General features: G+C 43.5%; 2 protein-coding genes across 2 annotated transcripts in view; both read left to right on the top strand.

The window, feature by feature from the left end:
• Window positions 1-1,831: 1,831 nt before the first annotated feature.
• Window positions 1,832-6,762, top strand: BLOC1S2 (biogenesis of lysosomal organelles complex 1 subunit 2). Its single transcript, XM_020994555.2, is given in 6 exon segments — window positions 1,832-1,967; window positions 2,229-2,306; window positions 2,309-2,344; window positions 2,608-2,727; window positions 3,508-3,612; window positions 6,719-6,762. Coding segments are annotated over 6 exon segments (426 nt in total). The 5' UTR covers window positions 1,832-1,912; the 3' UTR covers window positions 6,751-6,762.
• Window positions 6,763-7,400: 638 nt separating this feature from the next.
• The window catches only part of CWF19L1 (CWF19 like cell cycle control factor 1), a 34,836-nt gene continuing 24,207 nt past the window's right edge, over window positions 7,401-18,029 (top strand). The window contains 4 exon segments of the mRNA XM_078150785.1: window positions 7,401-7,511; window positions 8,743-8,833; window positions 13,582-13,660; window positions 14,331-14,432. Coding sequence (XP_078006911.1) covers window positions 7,489-7,511; window positions 8,743-8,833; window positions 13,582-13,660; window positions 14,331-14,432 — 295 coding nt within the window. The 5' untranslated portion in view covers window positions 7,401-7,488.

Below are 18,029 nucleotides of genomic sequence, written 5' to 3'. Positions count from 1 at the left end.
ATAAAATGAGGAAGTGTAAACTGGTCTCCATGCCCATACATTTCCCTTCTAGTTTAATCTTTGATCTACAATTATATATTGCTCTCCTGCTTCCATTGTGAAACTCTAAGGCACACAAATCTGACCACTGTCTGCTCAAAAACCTTTAGTGCTCCCTTTTCCTACTAAGATAAAATACCAATTCCTCCGCAAAGCATTTAAAACCCTCCATAATCTGGCTCCAATCTGCCTTTCTAGCCTTTTAGTGAAATTAGACTTTCCTAAACTCAATATTTTATCTCCATCTCCATAAATTGGCACAGGCTTGGAACGTGCTCTATCCTCAATCACTCAGAATTCTAATTCACCTTCAAAGTTCAGCTCAGGTGCCATATTTTCGATGATGGCTTCCTTGATCTTATCAGTAATTAATGTTTTTCCCCAACTCAAACTCTCTTTATTTACTTACCTGTATACATATTATGCTCCTCAGTAAGCTTAAGAGTAAAAATTGTTGTTGTTTTCTTTGCCTGGCACCTTTTCTTGGTCAGGACTAGTAATTTCTCCCATTCTAGCAACTGATAGGCAATGGCTAGTCTTAGATTTGCCTGAGGGCATTGAAAGGCTGACTGGCCCCGAGTCACAATGCCAGTACTTTGGCAGGGGCTAGATTTAACTCAGGTCTTTCTAAAGCAGGCCCTTTTTCACTATGTTACTCTCCCTGGAAGGTAGTAGGTGCTTAACAGATATTTACTGAATTGTTAGAATCTCAGTTTTGCTACACATGCGAGACATTGGGAGCATATGCAACCTTTCTGGGCTTCGATTTTCTCATCTATAAAATGAAGGAATTGGACCAAATGCTTTCTAAGGTCTATTTTCGGTTCTAAATCCTAGGATTCCTCCTCTGACCTTCGAGCTTGGCCCTTGCCTACATCCTATGATCTACTCCCTTCTTAAGCTAGTCTTCATGAAGATCAAATGAGATCATAACTGTAAAGCACTTAGCACATGCATAGCAAGTAGTAATCATTACATAAACGTTAGTTGTCATCATTATCTCTTTGCCTTCAAGATCTGGATCCAACCTAGCCCAGTCTTACCCTGCCCATCTCACCCATCTTTCAATGGATAGGGGCATGTAAGAGCACTGAGACAGGGAGAGTATACAGACAAATGAGCAGAGGAATGGGCTGGAATCCACCCACCAGAAACATGGAAAATGATCTAGCTAAGAAGACCGAGAAGGTTAGGCTGCTTGCTTCACGTCTCCTACCAGTTACCCTCAGGGCTTTGGCTTTCTCCCAGATGACCTCCAATTTACCGTCTACAACTACTTTGTCAAGTTGTTTGCATGCTTTCTCCCCCATTATATTGAGCTCCTTCAGAGCAGGGACTATTTTTGCCTTCCTTGCACACACTGCGCTCAGCAAAGCACCTGGCACTTATCGACCTGGCCAGAAACAGGAAAATGCAAAGTGCTTGAGGCCAAAGGAAGAAAGTTCATTAATTGCGGAGGCAATTCAGGAGAGGCAATCAACCAGTCAATCAACTAGCACTGAGGAGGAACTGGGGAGTGGTGACGTGGGAGAGACGTAAAGAGAGACAACGAGAAAGCAGGAGAAGAAGAAAGGGTACCGCAAGAAGGAAGACTTCTAGATCGAGGCAATGGAAGGGAACCGGAAAGAGATCCTTATGGGGCGGGGCCAACAGCGGAAACGGGGGGCCTGGGAGAGAGTGGCTGTGAGGGACGGGGCTAGGAAGAGCTCCTGCTCCGAGAGGTGGGGCCAGAAAGGGAAGGGTGGCTCCTAGAGACTACGGAGTAGAGCCTGGGCTGCGCGGGGGGTAAGCGGGAGGTGCCGCTCCGCTCCGGTGCATGCGCGTATTCCCGGAAGGCCTGTGGCCCACTGGCGGGGCCTGAGAAGGCTCCGGCATGGCGGCCACAGCCGAGGGCGTCCCTGCAGCCCAGCGGGAGGGTCTGGGACGAGGTAAAAGAAGGGTGGGCTTTGGGGAAGGGGCGACCCTCGCCCCGGGATGTTTGTGAAGGAGCGGGGTGAGGTGTTAGAGGAGGCCTGGGGCAGGACGGGGCGGGGCGAGCGGGAGGGGCGGGCCCTGCCCGAGGGCCATCCGCCGCCCCCCTCCCCTTACCGGCTTCTCCGACTCTTCACCTATCCCTTTTTCTCCCTTTCCATCCCTTCCCCTCCCCTCCCCCATCCCCGTCCTTTCTCCTTCTTCCCTTCCCGGCCTAGACGATGCCGTGGTGGAGACGGCCGAGGAGGCCACGGAGCCCGCCGAGGCGGACATCGCGGGGCTGTGCCAGGACATGTTTCCAAAATGGCCACGTACCTAACCGGCGAGCTGACGGGTGAGGCGGGGCGTTTATCCAGGGCCTGCGGTGTGCAAGGCGCTGGGTAGCCAAAGACAGACATGGAGCGGGGGGGCCCCCTGCAGGGTGTCTGGACTCGGCCTTCCGAGGCCTCTATCAGAGGACCCCACCCCCAGTCCCTCCGTCCGTAAGCAGCCCTTCCCCCACTGGCTTTGCTAGCAGGGAGGGGTCTGGACTGGAGGGAGAAGCTCTTTCCTAAAGTATGATATCCAAGCTTTCACCATTTTTTCTTTGTTTTAAAGCCACCAGTGAAGACTATAAACTTCTGGAAAATATGAACAAACTGACTAGCTTGAAGTATCTAGAAATGAAAGATATTGCAGTAAACATAAGCAGAAACCTAAAGGACTTAAACCAGAAATGTAAGTATTTACTTTTATCTTCTCACTGGAAAGCTATTGGGGCTTACTCTATGCCACTCCCCGTTCTGGAGCGCATGGCTTAGTTACGAAAACAAACTGAGTTAGGGGATTGGGGATAGTGCTGGGTGGAGGATTAGGAATGCTCTTTTCACATTTTTCCTGCGTAGAAATTTGCACTCAGGTTAAGTGAATGCCCTGGTCACACAAAGTAAATAACAGAATTGGGAGCTAAACCTGGGTCTTGACTCCAGTTTCGGTTCCTCTTCCAGTATATGGCATGTTTCATCAAGGCCAAGGCAGAGCTCGATGACTTATCATAGCTTACCATCTAGAACATATTCTTTCTAGCATTTAGATTCTCTTTCCAGTGGTGTCTTTCTGCCTTACAAAGAAGGCTATAGAGACATTGTGACGTTATTACTGATGGACAGGAATGGTCCTAGGCCAGGTATTGTTTTCTGTGTTTTGCTGATGATGAAACTGTGGTCTTGTGGCTAATTAGTGGTAAAGGCCTTAACCCAAACCTTCTAACTGCAAATCCGGTACTCTCTCTCTCTTTCCTACTAGTCTCTGTAGGATTCCCACTTACAATCAGCGTCCTGGGTGGCATCCCTTTTTTTAACTCTCGGTGAATTCCTTATACCTACGTAAAGAGATGCCCTCACAGCTGTTAGGTGGCAAGAAGAGATCAGTCTGGACATACTTGTGGAGATGTGTCTTTATTGAGGATGATGTTTATGTCTCCCTAGGCTAAAAGATCTGGTTTGTTTTTGGTTTTAGATGCAGCCCTTCAGCCTCATCTGGATCAGATCACTTTAATTGAGGAGCAAGTAGCAGCTCTGGAGCAGGCAGCTTACAAGTTGGATGCATATTCAAAGAAACTGGGTAATTATTCCATTGAATAATTTGCTTGGAGAGAGAGCACATGCTAATATTTAAGCATATGTCAAGTACGCACTTGGGGGCAGATGTTCTGCTAGGCACTGGGAATACAGAGACAAAATGAAGATAGTTCTTACCCTGTAGGAAGCTTAGATTCTGTTGGGATGAAAGAATATATATGCAGACTATTAAAAACAAAATGTATTCAAAATAATTGAGAAAGAGGAAAATTAGCAGCTGAGAACATCAGGACAGTCTTCCTATAGGAAGTAGAACTTGAATTGAACTTTGAAGGAAGGTAGATATTTTATGAGTCAGAGGAAAGGAGCGCATACCAGACACGGGGTACAACCTGTCGAAGGGTACAGCTGTGGGAAATAAGATGCCTTATGTAAAAAAATAAAGAGGCCGGTTTGGCTTAAATGTAAGGTTGTGAAGTAGAGTGATATGCAATAAACCTAGAAAGGGAAGTTGGACCCTAATTATAAAAACAGAGCAGGTTATAGTCTGTCTTGCAGGAAAGAGGGAACCATTGGAGCTTCTTGGATCAAGGGAATAATATAGTCAACCTGTGTCATTAGGAATGGCCATTTGGCAACTCCCTGACAGAGTCAGGGAGATCAGTTTTCATCACTTAGACTTTTACATTAGATTTACAGACTTGAGCTTGGGTGACAGCTGTGTGAATGAACAGAGTGAAATGGGTGTGAGAGGTATCATGAAAGCACAGTCAAGGATGACTCCATGGTTGCGAATCTAGGTGACTAGAAGGATGGTGATAACCGTACCTGAAGGAAGGAAGCTCAGAAGAAGGTGGGTTGAGGGGCATGCAAAGAAGAAAAAGTATTGAATTTTGTTTTGAGACATGTAGAGTTTGAAATGCATATAGGACATTGATTTGGAGATATAGGTGGTATGGAGGTAGATATAGGTCTGGGGTTGTCTGCATAAAGGTGATAGTTAAGCCCTTGGAACGTGATTGAGACCATCAAGAGAAAGGTGTCCAGATCGAGCCCTCACTTACACCACACATAAATAGGACAAGGGTGATGGACCTGTAAAGGAGACTGATAAGGAACTATCACAGAGGCAGGAGAGAGCAGTGGGGAAAAACCCCAGGACAGGAAGCATCTAGGAGGAAAGGGGAGGGAGGAGAGAGTCAAGGGATCAAATGCTGTGGAGCTGTCAGCACTGGGAAAAGGCCATCAGATCTGGTTATCTCAGAGATCAGTGGCTTTGGAGAGCGGTGTTAAGGTTGGAAGTCCAATTGCAGAGTTAAGTGGAGGGCAACAGGTGTAAATAATTTTTGTTTTTGTTTTTCCCTGGGAGTTTGGCATGAAATTGAGGGGAGAGACAAGACGATAGTTTGAGGGAATGGGATATTCAGTTTTTAAGGATAGAAATAGACCTATTTTTAAATAGTTAAGGAGACAGTGGATAAGGAGAGATTTAACATTTGGGAAGGCAATGGAATGATCACAGGGATAAGCTCCTGAAGTCTTTGAAGAGAGACTGATACCTGCAAAGAAAAGGTCTGTCTCATCTTTAAAGATTTTGAGGTGATCTGGAATGTAAAGTTGAGGAGATGAGGAAACTGCTACCATTCTTTTAATGAAGTATTTAGTTCAATCCTCTGCTGATAAGAAGAGGGTTATTGGTGTAGGTGGCATGAGAAGAAAGAACGTTCAAACAGTTGCCAAGGGAAGTTGGGATAAGAGGCAATCAGGGAAGAATAAAAGAATTAACATAGAGTAGTGAGGGCCATGGTTGAAATTATATGAAATAAATTTGTTATGGATTCAAATTTTATGACCTTTTTATTGATGTGCAGCAGCTTGGATTTAGAAACAGAGAAGATTGGATGGAAGAAATAATCTAGGATTGGGGTTTGGGAAAGGATGAGCCATAGTGATAGAATGGGGTAGGAATATTAAGGGACTTGGGCTAGAAAGGGTAAAGCTGAAATGGTTAACTATAGGGTCAAGATTCTGAAGAAAGAAAAGTGAGGAAGGAACAAGACAGACGACAAGAGTGTCTTCTTGATGTTTAAAGGTTGCTGTTAGGTAACTGAACCTTCTAGGGCATGGCTCGTTTTATAACAATCATGCGGGTCAGCTTTGCCCCAGCACTCACTTAAGTGTTGAATAGACTTTCTTTAGCTCTTTAGACCTGGACTGGTTGGTGACTGGCATGGAATAAGAGGGGTGATTGGGCAGATGGTGTGTCCCTGGTCGTCCCTGGAGGATGCCTCAAGTGTAATTTATTAGTAAAACAGATTGCTGAGAAGGTTTACTTTGAGGGGTTTGGGGACTTAGCAACATTAGTGAGTCTTACCAGAACTATTTTAAACAAAAGCATATTCAGTTATTCCAGTTTTCTAATTGTATGTTTCTTTCAAGCAGGAAGCTAATACATTTGTTAACCACAGTTAATAGTGGTTACAGAGTGCTTACTCTATATCTTCATTTTCACTAAGAACTAACATTGAATACCTTCTTGAGTTGCCTTTAACTGCCTGAAATGGAGCCATCTATTCAGGTGTGGCAGGGAGAATCAGAGTCCTGTACTGGGCTAGTTTTGTATCTGAGCCACAAGAGTCTGTAACTATAATCAAAGGCTAAGGACTAGAGAAAGGTTGGAATCCAAAGAGGGATATCACTTGTGTAGGAGTTTTAAAGATAAAAGAGGACCACAATAGATTGAACCTTGTAACCCTAAAAAGCTACTTTTTCAGTTAGACCTGAACATGGTTCCTTGTAGTGAGGTTTGGGAATGTGGGGCCAAATGGTTCTTCCTACTGTGCTGAAGCTCCAGCCTGTTAATGACAAAAGTTTTTCAAGGCCCTCTCAAAGTGTCTGTCCATGCCTGAGGTGGAGCACAGGTCTGCTGGCAAAGAGCTGCAGGAGCCTAGCCAAGATAAGGCGGGTGGGGGGGAGGCCTAAAAATCTCATAATGGCCTCTAAACTTGCACCTATAGATAGATGGTCCCTCACTTTAAACTGCATATAAATGATTTGATTATATTTCAAACCAGTGCTGATACATTTTTTTTACATTTGCTTAAAATCTGTCTTCCAAAAATATTTGTCAAAGTTTTTTTTTCCTGCAGAAGCAAAGTACAAGAAGTTAGAGAGGCGATGAAAAAATTCATTAGCACAAAGACTTTACAAGAATGTTTCCTAAGAGCTGAAATAAGTGGGATGGAACCTATCACTGTACTTCAGTTTCTAAAAGGAAGCGGTGCTGCTGATCCAAGGAGAATCCCAGCCCTTACCTCTGGTTGGATGTTTAACTTTGACCACCCCTTGATGTTTCCTAAACCTGTAGCCCCTGGAACCTCATCTTATCGTGTGCTTCATTGTGTACCCTGGACCAAGGCTCAGAAATCAGGATCAACCCGGTCGGGAGCAGACACAAAGGAGAGGCTCTCGTCTCCCTGCCTCCTCCCTTCTTCCCTCTCCCCTAGGCCTCCCCCCCCCACTCCATTCATAACCTGTCCCTCAACTTAAATAATAAATGCCGACTTATGACCCTCTGTGTTGAATCCTTCTGCCAGCGGTGGGCTAGACGCCAGGCTGGGGTGGGGGCGGAGAATGAGGTGGACGCATTTTCAGTAAAGGAGCCGCCCACAGCTGTCTAGCTCCACCCTTAGCTCACGATCTTGCGAAGCGAAGGGAAAAGCGGCGGGGTGGGCGCTCTTCTCCGGCCGAAGGCGAAGGCTTTTGTTCTGCCTTGCTTCCCGTACCACGTCAAGTGCGCAAGCTTTCAGGAGGGAGGGTCTGGGACTTCCACTCTAGGCGCTTGCGCACTGGGCCGAGGCGCGAGTGCCGGGCTCCGTGGTTGCGCAGGTCGCTCGTCTGCTCCAGCCGGCCGGGCCGAATGGCTCAGAAGCCCCTGCGCCTGTGAGTGACCCGGAACCGGAAACCCTTGCGGAGGGCAGCTGGGGGAGTGGGAATCGGGGTCGGGCACCTAAGGGTGGGAGAACTAGGCAGCGCCCGCCGTGCTTGGATTCATCTCCCGCTCCGGGGTCGGCTGCTGCCCGCCTCCCCTGGGCCTCCACCCAAACACGCACCCCAGTGTTCGCCTCGCGCCATTCGGTCCATGTGCCAGCCCCCAGACCCATTTCCCTCCCCACCCCCATTCAGACCTTTCCGGGACTCCCCTCATGTCCGCCCCCCGGGACCCACCGCAACTCAGACCCCTCCTCATTTCCGCCCCCCGGGGACCTACCCCCAGGGCTCCCTTCTTGCCCTTTTGCCCCTCCTGCCCTCCCACGGCCGTTGAGTTTCCCTCTGCTCCCCCTCTGTTCTAGTCCACTTTCCAGGCAGGCTCCCCCTTCTTTCCTCAGGCCCATCTTGTTAGGAGACCCGCCACCTCAGGATCCCCTCCTTCCCGCAGTAGTTAAACGGGAGGCGGGGATAATTTAGTAGCACGTATGGGGGGATGTAGTGTTGTTGAGGGAAAATGAATTTGGAGGGAGGCAGTGATTAATAACAGCTATCATTTATGCAGGACTTTCAGGTTTGCAGTGTGCTTTTCAAATGTTACTCATATGTGTTTCTCACAAGCGGCCCTGTTCGGTAGGTGCTGTTATTCTCATTTCATCGTTGGGAAAACTGAGGCAGACAAAGGTTAGGTGACTTGCCCAGGGTCACACAACTAGTGTCTTGAGACCTGAGCTGCTTCATCCTTAATAGGAAAGACCCAACAGTGACATGAGAGGTTCACAGTGGAAAGGATCAGGGAGAAATGACAGAGATGGAAAGGATGCAGAGAAAAGGACCCTCCATGCCACTTAGGGGCAATGTGGGGGAGGAGTCCAAGAAGGATTCAAAGTGATCCTGGGATTTTAAGCCTAGGTGACAGGAAGAACAGTATGATGATAAAAACAGGGAAGTGCAAAGGGAGAAACACTTTTTCAGAGGAAGGCCATTTTGGTTTTAGAGATGTTGAGTTTGAGGTGACAGCGGGACACTCAGATACCAATGTCTCACAGGCAGATGGAGTTACGGAACTCAGCTCAGAGATAACCCTAACTAAAAAGATCAGAAATCCACACGAGTGCAGTAAGAGCTGTTTGCACTAAGTTCTACAGGTGTTAGTGTTAACTGAACGTTTCTCTCTTGCCTACAGGCTGGCTTGTGGCGATGTAGAAGGAAGGTTTGATGTTTTATTCAATAGAGTCGGAACAATTCAGAAGAAAATGGGAACTTTGATGTAAGATGTTTCTTTTCATATTGAAAATTAATGCCATTGCCCCAGGAAAACTTGCAGAGACAAATTTCTTGGGTTCCTAATTTAATAAATCTGTTTTGTGGTCAGGGTGAATATCTGTTGTAAGCCCAGAACTGTTCTAGATGGAGATTGAAAAAAATGTCCAAAACAGATAACCTGGTGTCTAGGTCAGCATTTCTCAACTATCTCCTTGCTCTGTGGCACAGCCATAGGCTTCCTTAGTCCCCTTTGGCAATTTTTGACTAGGGGTTAGGGGATGGAATTGAAGGTGACTCCAGGAGAGAAGAGTACAGTTTGGGGTTTAAGTGTAATATGTTTTATTATGGTTGGATTGTTTGATAGGGCTGAGAACATAGACACTCCCTGTGTGTTTCATTGATTCAGCTAAACAAAATTTATTGTCTGCTCTGTGCCTGGCACTGAGCTAGGCAGGGGAGATACAAAGACAAAAATGACTTGGTCCCTGTCCTCAAGGAGCCCGCACTGGGGGATAGGAGGGGAAGGAAGAGGACAGAACGTAACCCGTACACAGATAAGTTATTGTGAAAGATTTACAAGATGAAACAGAGTAGTTTGAGAGGAGGAGAGTAGTGCTATGGCTGGGGGAATCAGGAAGGGTCTCTTCGAGGTGGTACTTAAGCTGAGTTTTGGAGGGAAATAAGCATTCCAAGAGTGTCAGTGAGGAGGCCAGGCAATCCAGGGATAGGAGACAACTTGTACAAAGGTATAAGGCAAGAAAATAGACTATCACGTGTGGGAAACAACAAGTAGGCCAATTAAGTTGGAATATAAGCCCCTTCAAGATAGTCACATGCCATGTAAGTGACTAGTGCACATAGTAATGAGGGGCCATAATAATAGCTAGCATTTCTACAGTGTTTTAAAGCTTGCAAAGCACTTTAAAATATTATCTCGCATGATCTTCACAACATCCCTGAGAGACAGAGGCTATTATTATTCCCGTTTTATATAGATGAGGAAACTGAAAGCACGTGGAGATTAAGTGATTTACCTAGGATCACACAGCCAGTAAGTATCTGAGGCCTGACTTCTTGACTTTGAGACAGTCATCTATCCACTGTACCACCTGGCTGCCATAGTAGAAGATAAATTAGAATGGAGTACAATTAGCAAAAATCATTATCTTAGAGAAGGTGATTTTTGAGCTGGGTTTTGAAGGACCATTAAGGTTCTATCCTGGCTCCTCTTCTCTCTCTACATTTTCCCTTGATGATCTCATCAGCTTCTATTGATTCAATTATCATCTCTCTTTGTTTTTAAACTTTTTAAAAAATTTATTTATTTTTAGTTTTCAACATTCACTTCCGCAAGATTTTAAGTTCCAAATTTTCTCCCCATCTTGTCCCTACCCCCACCCCAAGATAGCATGCATTCTGTATACCCCTTCCTCTAATCTGTCCTCCCTTCTATCTCTCCCCTCCTTCTCTTATCCCCTTCCCCTTCAGTTTCCCTATAGGGCAGGATAGATTTCTGTACCCCATTTCCTGTATATCTTATTTCCCAGTTGCATGTGAAAACAATTTTTTTTAACTTTTGTTTTTAAAACTTTGGGTTCCAAATTTTCTCCCTTCCTCCCTCCCCACCCACCCTCATGGAGAAGGCAAACATCTTGATACGTTATGCATGTGTAGTCATGCAAACACTTACATAGTAGTCATGTTGTGAAAAACTAAATATATTTCCCTTTATCTTATCCCATCCCCATTTATTTTATTCTCTCTTTTGATTACCCCCTCCCCCAATCTGCCCTCCCCTCTATCATCCTCCTGCTCTCTTGTCCCCTTCCCCCCCCCCATTTTCCTGTAGGGTAAGATACATTTCCATACCCAATTGAATGTGTATGTTATTCTCTTCTTAAGCTAAATCCAATGAGAATGAGATTCACTCATTCCCTCTCACCTTCCCCCATTTCCCCTCCACTGTAAGAGCCTTTTCTTGTCCGTTTTATGTGAGATAATTTACCCCATTCTACCTCTCCCTTTCTCCTTCTCTCCATATAGTCCTCTCTCACCCCTTAATTTTATTCTCCAGATATCACCCCTTCATCTTCAACTCACTCTGTGCCCTCAATTTATCTACTATCTATCTATGTCTATATCTATATATCTATCTACCTATCTATCTATATCTATCTATCTATCTATCTATCTATCTATCTATCTATATATATATATATATATATATATACACACATACAATTTTTTTTCCTCCCACTACCCTAATACTGAGAAAGGTCTCATGAGTTACAAATATCATCTTTCCATGCAGAATGTAAACAGTTCAACCTTAATAAGTCTCTTATGATTTCTCTTTCCTGTTTACCTCCTCATGTTTCTCTTGAGTCTTGTATCTGAAAGTCAAATTTTCTATTCAGCTCTGGTCTTTTCATCAGGAATGCTTGAAAGTCCTCTATTTCACTGAATACCCATTTTCCCCCCTTAAGGATTATGCTCAATTTTGCTGGTTTCAGTTATCACCTCTTTACAAACAACCTCTCAAATGTCTATGTCTCCTAAGCTCCAGTCCTATCACCAACTGCCTCTTGGCTACCTTTCCTTGAATGTTCCCTTGAATATCAAATTCAATTCTTTCCCCACCTCATAAACTTCCCCTGTTTCTGTTGAGGACATTATCATCCTTCTAGTGTACCTTCAGAACCTCAAGGCCATTCTTCTGCTCTTCCTTCTCTCTGACTTTTCTTATTGAATGTATTCCCAAGTTTTGTTCGTTCTGTTTCCAGAACGTCTCTCATGTCCATCCCTTTCCTTCCATTCACATCCATTCCTACCATCTTACTTCAGGCTCTCATCACCTCTCTCCAGGACTATGCATTGTTTCCAAATTCTAATCTCTCTACAATCCATCTTCCTCACATCTGCCAAACTAGTATTCTTAAAATACAGATCTGGCCATGTCGTCCGACTACTAAACAATCTTCATTGTTTTCCTATTGCCTTTTAGATAAAATATAAAGTCCTTAGCCTGGCATTTAAATCCATCCATAGTCTGACTCTCACCTACTTTTTAGTCTTTTTTTTTTCCATGTTAATTCCTATCAAACTCTCCTTTCTAGTCAGACTAGTTTGTTAATTGTTGAGGACATTTCCTCATTTCCCACCTCCATTCCTTTAGTGAGTGTTTTCACGTATCAGGAATGCCTCCTTTCTCAACTCTACCTTATAGCTCGTTTGAAATCACACCTCAGGTGGTACCTCCTACATGAAGTCATTCTTGATTGCCCTAGTTTTTATGCTATGTCTTTCTTGAAATCATGTTGTATATACTTTGTAGTTACTTATCTGTCTACATGTTGTAACCTTCTTGAGGTGCCTTGAGGCCAGGCACCATTTTGTTTTGTTGTTGTATCTCATCACTGAGCCAAGTACGTTGCAACGGTAGGCACTTGAAAAAAAATAGTTAATACACAAGGGTTAGTGGAGAGGAAGATGCATTAATAACCTAGGCTTGACTGAGTAATGAACTATATTCAGAGATAGCAAGTATATTGACTCAACTAGACAAAAGACCATTGGGGAAAAACAAATGATGTCTTTTTTTTTCTTTTAACAAATGATGTCTTCATTCTGACACATTACTTCAGTTACATTTAACAAACGTTGAGTGCCTTTCTATGCAGAGTACTGTGGAGGGATACAGAAATTAACAAGATGTGTTGTTGCCTGCTTTCAAGGAGTTGACACTTTAGTAGGTAGTGTCCAGTAGCATAGTCTCCTAGCTGCTTCTTGGCTGCCTTGTCACCCGCACATCTCCCCATCTTTAAAAAGTCCTCACTTGATCTGTTTGTCCTTGCTGGCTATTCTCCTATAGCTCTTCTCCCTTTCCTAGCTAAAGTCATTTATGAAGCTGTCTACAATGAGTACTTCTATTTTTCTCCTTTCGCTTCTAAAATTTCTACTGTTTAGCTTCCAGCCTCATCATTTCAGCTGAAATGACATTTTCCAGTTACCAGTGATGATCTCTTTAATTGTCAAATCTCATGGCCTATTCTCAATCGTCATCCTTCTCAAACTCTCTGCAGCCTTTGATAGTGTCAGTCACCTCTTCTCTGTGATCTGGATTAAATGTTTTATAACCACTTTGAGAACCAATACAGAAAAGTTACTGGATAGATCAGTTGCTATTGAGGGTGAGCTAGATGTAGGAAAATCTAGATTGCCCAGAAAGATGCTTCAGGAAACTTTCCTTAGCACTTATTGCTTTGCAATTATTCGTGACTTGGGTGTTCCAATCCATACAACCAGGTAGAACAGAACCATTTGGATAGTCAGTCAGCAAAAAGGTTTAGAGACTAGTACTGGAAATTTGAATGTTGATGACCTGCTCTTTGTGATGTGTTTCTTTCTGTGACTGTGTCTTTAAGGGGAGAGAGAGAGAGAGAGAGAGAGAGAGCAGAGATAGTGAGTACCATAAAGGGCAATAGGACTGATACCTGGAGAATATGTTGTTATCTTCTCCCAATTTGAATTAGTAGCTACTCTGGCAATGAAAGGCGACATAGATTTGTGCTTACTAAGGATCTGAATAGTTTATATTTGTGGTTTAGATTGCACAAAACATTCACAGAGTTAGAGCCCCATCACAGAATTGTTGCTCAACTTATGCAGATTGGTTTTGACCATTTGGAGATGTTAACCATGAAGACTGTATATTGACCGCATTTTTGTTATATTTGTCTGCTTTAAAATCTCATTTTAGCTGCTGTTGTGTGTAGGTGACTTCTTCGGTTCTGCACCAAGTACTGAATGGGAGGAATACAGGACAGGAGTCAAGAAAGGTACAGAAATTACTACTTTGAAACATAAGTACCAGAGTACCAAGGATTTGTGGTCCTGGTGTGTTTTACCTATGTATTGTCGCTTAAGGATTTCCTCCTTGTGCCAGCTCAACTCAACAAGCGTTCATTAAGAGCCTACTATGTGCTGGCCACATACACAGACAAAATGGAACAGCCCCTCCCCTCAAGGTGCTTATGTTCTACTACATCCTGCACATTGAGACGGAAAATGCTCAAGTCACAGATTGAGTGTGGATTTTATAGTGTGAACCTCTCTGTATGTACATTGTATAAGATGTATACCATCAATTTGACAGATCAAGTCTTCTGGGACTCTTCATTCTTCCAGTTTTGGTCCTTTTTATTATGTCATTTGCAGCATCCATTTTTATTACATAAATTGGTTACCTCTATTGTCCAACAATACTTAGCAGCCAGTCCACAAGCATTTATTAAGTGCCTTTATGCCAAGCACAGCTGGTGAACGTTGGGCACAGGACATACCCTGGAAGGGAGTTTGTGTATCACATAGAGCTGTTAATGGAGTGGTAATACAAATTTTTTTTGCTTTTGTTAAAAATGTTACACATGCATAGAAAAATTTTCTCATGCGCAGAAGTACATCCAGTAATTATATGATGTTTCTTGTTATCTCTTTTCCTCTGCAAAGCACCTATTCAGACGTATGTGCTCGGTGCTAATGACCAGGAAGCTGTCAAGTACTTCCCAGATGTTGATGGATGTGAACTAGCTGAAAACATTACTTACCTAGGTATGGATCAGAAAAGGTTGCTGTAGTGGGCTCACAATGTGGTTTGATAAAATGGGCCTCTGGCAGCCCCCTCTGTTACACAGGAAAGTAAGAGCAATTTCTTTGCCAAAAACCATGACTGTGGGGCCATAGCCTTCCTCCTTTTTTTCCCTTTCTCTGCTAATATTCCCTTTTTATCAGATTTCCTTTTCCAGTTTCCTGTGCTCTTTTGAACTTCTGCTTTTTCAGTCTGATCCACTTTCTTTTTACTGATCTTTAGCTTTGCTATGAAGTTTTGGAATTTCCTCCAGTCCATATATTTCCCTAAGAATCACCCTCTGGGACTCATTTCTGTTTATCTGGTCATGCAGAAGCCATGTGTATGTAAAATCCAGTTATTATAGTATGGTAACTCATGCCCCCAGCCTAACAGTATCACTGTCAGTTCATGTATGTTCTTTGGGAAGGTGGGGGGGCCAGCACCATCGTATGGAATCCTTTCTTTAGTCCCTGTCATACAGGTCTCATTTTAATCCCTCCTTCTTTCATACAGTTTCATAGTTTAAGGCAGTTGTAGAGCAGTTTTCAGCCTGGTCACTACAATCTAACCGAGAATGACAGCCCAGTCCCACATGGTAAAATTGTTCTCAGGAACAGAGTCATGGCAGGTGTGACAGAGCAGTTGGAACTCTTAAATGGTTCTAATGAAAGGTGAAGGACTTGAGAGTAATAGTGGAATAGAGTTTTTGAATGAGGCTTTTAAACAGAAGAATAAGTGAATGATACATGAATTGAGCATTAAGTGAGATAACCATGAAGAACGCTTAGAAGTCATTGCCAAACATGAAATAATCAGATTTTTTTCAAGATACCAAGTATCTGTGACTCCGTCCGTGTGTACGCTCCTTCCACAAAAGCAAATCACAGCCCCTTCCATGCCATAGTTGACAGCTTCCTGATTTGGCTGTTGATTACTTGGTGGCCAAGGCCTGGGGGAGGAGTGTCTCTGCCCTGAGTAGCCTGGTCTATAGGATAACAGTCCCACAGTTTGTTGCTCGGTCCAAACGTAAGCCTTTTTAGCTCAGTAGGATCTGCCAGAGTTGGCATCATAACTTTTGTGAACCAAGGGCCAAAAACTTCACTAAGTGCTCTTACTCCCACAGCCTCGCCTTCCCTCTAAAGAGAGCTGTCTCTCTTGATGGCCTTACTACCCTCCTAGGGAACCTAAGCTCATGATTTTATCTTTGTCTGCTTCCTCTCCCTCACCCCGCACCTCCAAACAGCTGCCAAGTCCTATTGATGCTGCTTCACTGCTCTTTCTGGTATCCGTCCTGACTTCTCAACTCCCACTGTGTCCCCCTTTCTTCACACTGTCATTTCTTCTCACCGACCTATTGTTGTAGGTTCCTAAACGATTTGCACACATTCAATCTGTCCTTCGCAGCAGTGCCCAAGTAGTCTTCCTAACACAGTGTTGTCAGGAAACCTTCAGTAGCATTTCCCTTTGCCTACGGAATAAAACAGAGCAGCTAGTTGGCATAGTGGGTAGAGCACTGGGCCTGGAGGCAGGAAGACCCGAGTTCAGGTCCAGCCTCAAACACATGCTAGCTATGTGACCTGGAGCAAGTCACTTCACCCTGTTTGCTTCAGTTTCCTCATCAGTAAAATGAGCTGGAGAAGGAAGTGACAAACCACTGTAGTGTCTCTGCCAAGAAAACATGACTGGAACAGCTCGAGGGCAGCAACAGAAAATACAGTGCAAATTCTTGATCCCGGCATTCTAGGCCCTTCACAGTCTGCCTTCAGCCCAGCTTTCTGGCCTTATCTTCTTCTCTGGCTTGCTGTCCTTCATCTGAGCTACTCCTGTTCTCATCTTGCCCTCTCCCATCTCTATGCTTTATTCAGCTCTTATCTCCCAGTCCTAGAGGGGGCTTTCCCTTTGTCCCTTCTCTCTGGTGCCCATCTCTGTTGAAATATCGTTTTTCAAGTTCTGACTCGTGTTTCATCTGGAAACTAGAGGCAGGAAGAGCATAGCTCCAGAAAGCAGTCAATTGGGCACTGAGTTTATTAATTGTATCTGCATCACCCATTTGGGGAACAATGGAAGAAACGACCTACATAGTACCTAGACATTGTTTGTAGTTACTACAAATCTAAATTTAAAAAAAAATAAAGTTTTACTGAACTTTAGAAAAAAAGGTTAAGAATTGTTGAGAAAACAAGTAAGAGTCACTCAAGATGTGAAGGCCTAGATAGCCTGAAACGAGCACTATGGCAGAGTTCCATCGGCAAGAACCTAGATCCATGAAATGAAATGACGTGATTTGTCATTGTAAGTAAAGAAAAGCCACATCTAGTATATGACCTTCAACTTTCATAGTGTTTGTAATAAACTTTATTTTTCACCCCTTTCGTTTCCCAGTGTGTCCTCCCTCTTTTTGTCTTCTATAACAAAGAATAGAAAATATTTTTAAAACTATTCAGCCAAAGGAGCCAAAACATTGAAAAAGTTAACATTGTCTCTAAAGTTCCACAGCCATAATTCTCCACTTTTCTTAAAGAAGAGAAGGAAATCTCTTCTCATAGCTCTTCTTGGGGGCCAACCTTGGCTATTATAATTTTCACAGGATTCATTTTCGTTTGTTTTATTGCTCTTTCCATTTACATTGTTGTTACCTTGAGTCGTAACATCTATGTTTATTGCATCTTATCAGTGTCTTCTGGTCTGTCTGTCTTTTCTAGATTTGGACAGAGATCCAAGGACAGCTTGGGAGGTCTGACTGTCTTCTAATCTGCATAAGACTCAGGGCTAGTAACACAGCAATCTGAATTTTTTTCAGAGTGCCTGAGGAAGTGATAGTGAAATATGCAAATAACCATATTGTTTGATGGGAAATTTATGGCTATAAACTCACAGTAGTTCATTGTGTAATTGTGATGGCATAGGTCACTTTCTGCCTTTTTCCCACTGTCTGTGAAGGACTTAGGATTGTAGCTTTGTCAACATAGACCTCTCTTTTCTCCGTACCCCTTTCTTTTTAGTTAGCCGGTGATAGCAAAGCATTCAAACCTGTCTTTTTATATGATTATAGGTCCATAGACTGTATTTAAAATCTACTGTAAGAGATACACCTTAAAAATAGTTTTTTAAAAGAGAGAGAAGCCTTACTGTCTCTCTTCATCTGTCCAAGGCCAGTCCCTTCCCAACCTAGATTGTGCCCTAGTTCCCAGAGAAGTATAGTTTTTTTCTCATTCTGTTCTGCATCTATTCCTCTTCTGGCTTGGATTCTTTTCTCCGCCTAATTGAGTGGTACATCTTTAACAGTCCCTGGTTTCACCCATTGTTAAATTTTTTTATTTAATGCTTTTCACCAGTTCTCTTGGGGTCCTCTTAGATCTGTTATTCTGTCAGACTCAATTTATCTAATATTTTCTGGAGGAGGAGAGGCCTCCCTTTCTTACTTCTTAAAAAATTATTAACCTAGCATTTCATATATATTTATTATATATATAACCCAGCCCTGACACAGAATTCACAGCCACTCACAAGTGCTTGAGGTATGTGGGCCATTCACCATGACAGTCCTGCTTTTGTTCTAACACTGTAGCTAAAACTTA

This window comes from Phascolarctos cinereus, unplaced genomic scaffold (genome assembly GCF_003287225.1).
Source record: "Phascolarctos cinereus isolate Bilbo 61053 unplaced genomic scaffold, phaCin_HiC Scaffold_3;HRSCAF=262, whole genome shotgun sequence".
NCBI classification, from domain to species: domain Eukaryota; kingdom Metazoa; phylum Chordata; class Mammalia; order Diprotodontia; family Phascolarctidae; genus Phascolarctos; species Phascolarctos cinereus.
The sequence above is the reverse complement of the archived record's forward strand: the minus strand, read 5'-3'. Positions and strand labels throughout refer to the sequence as shown.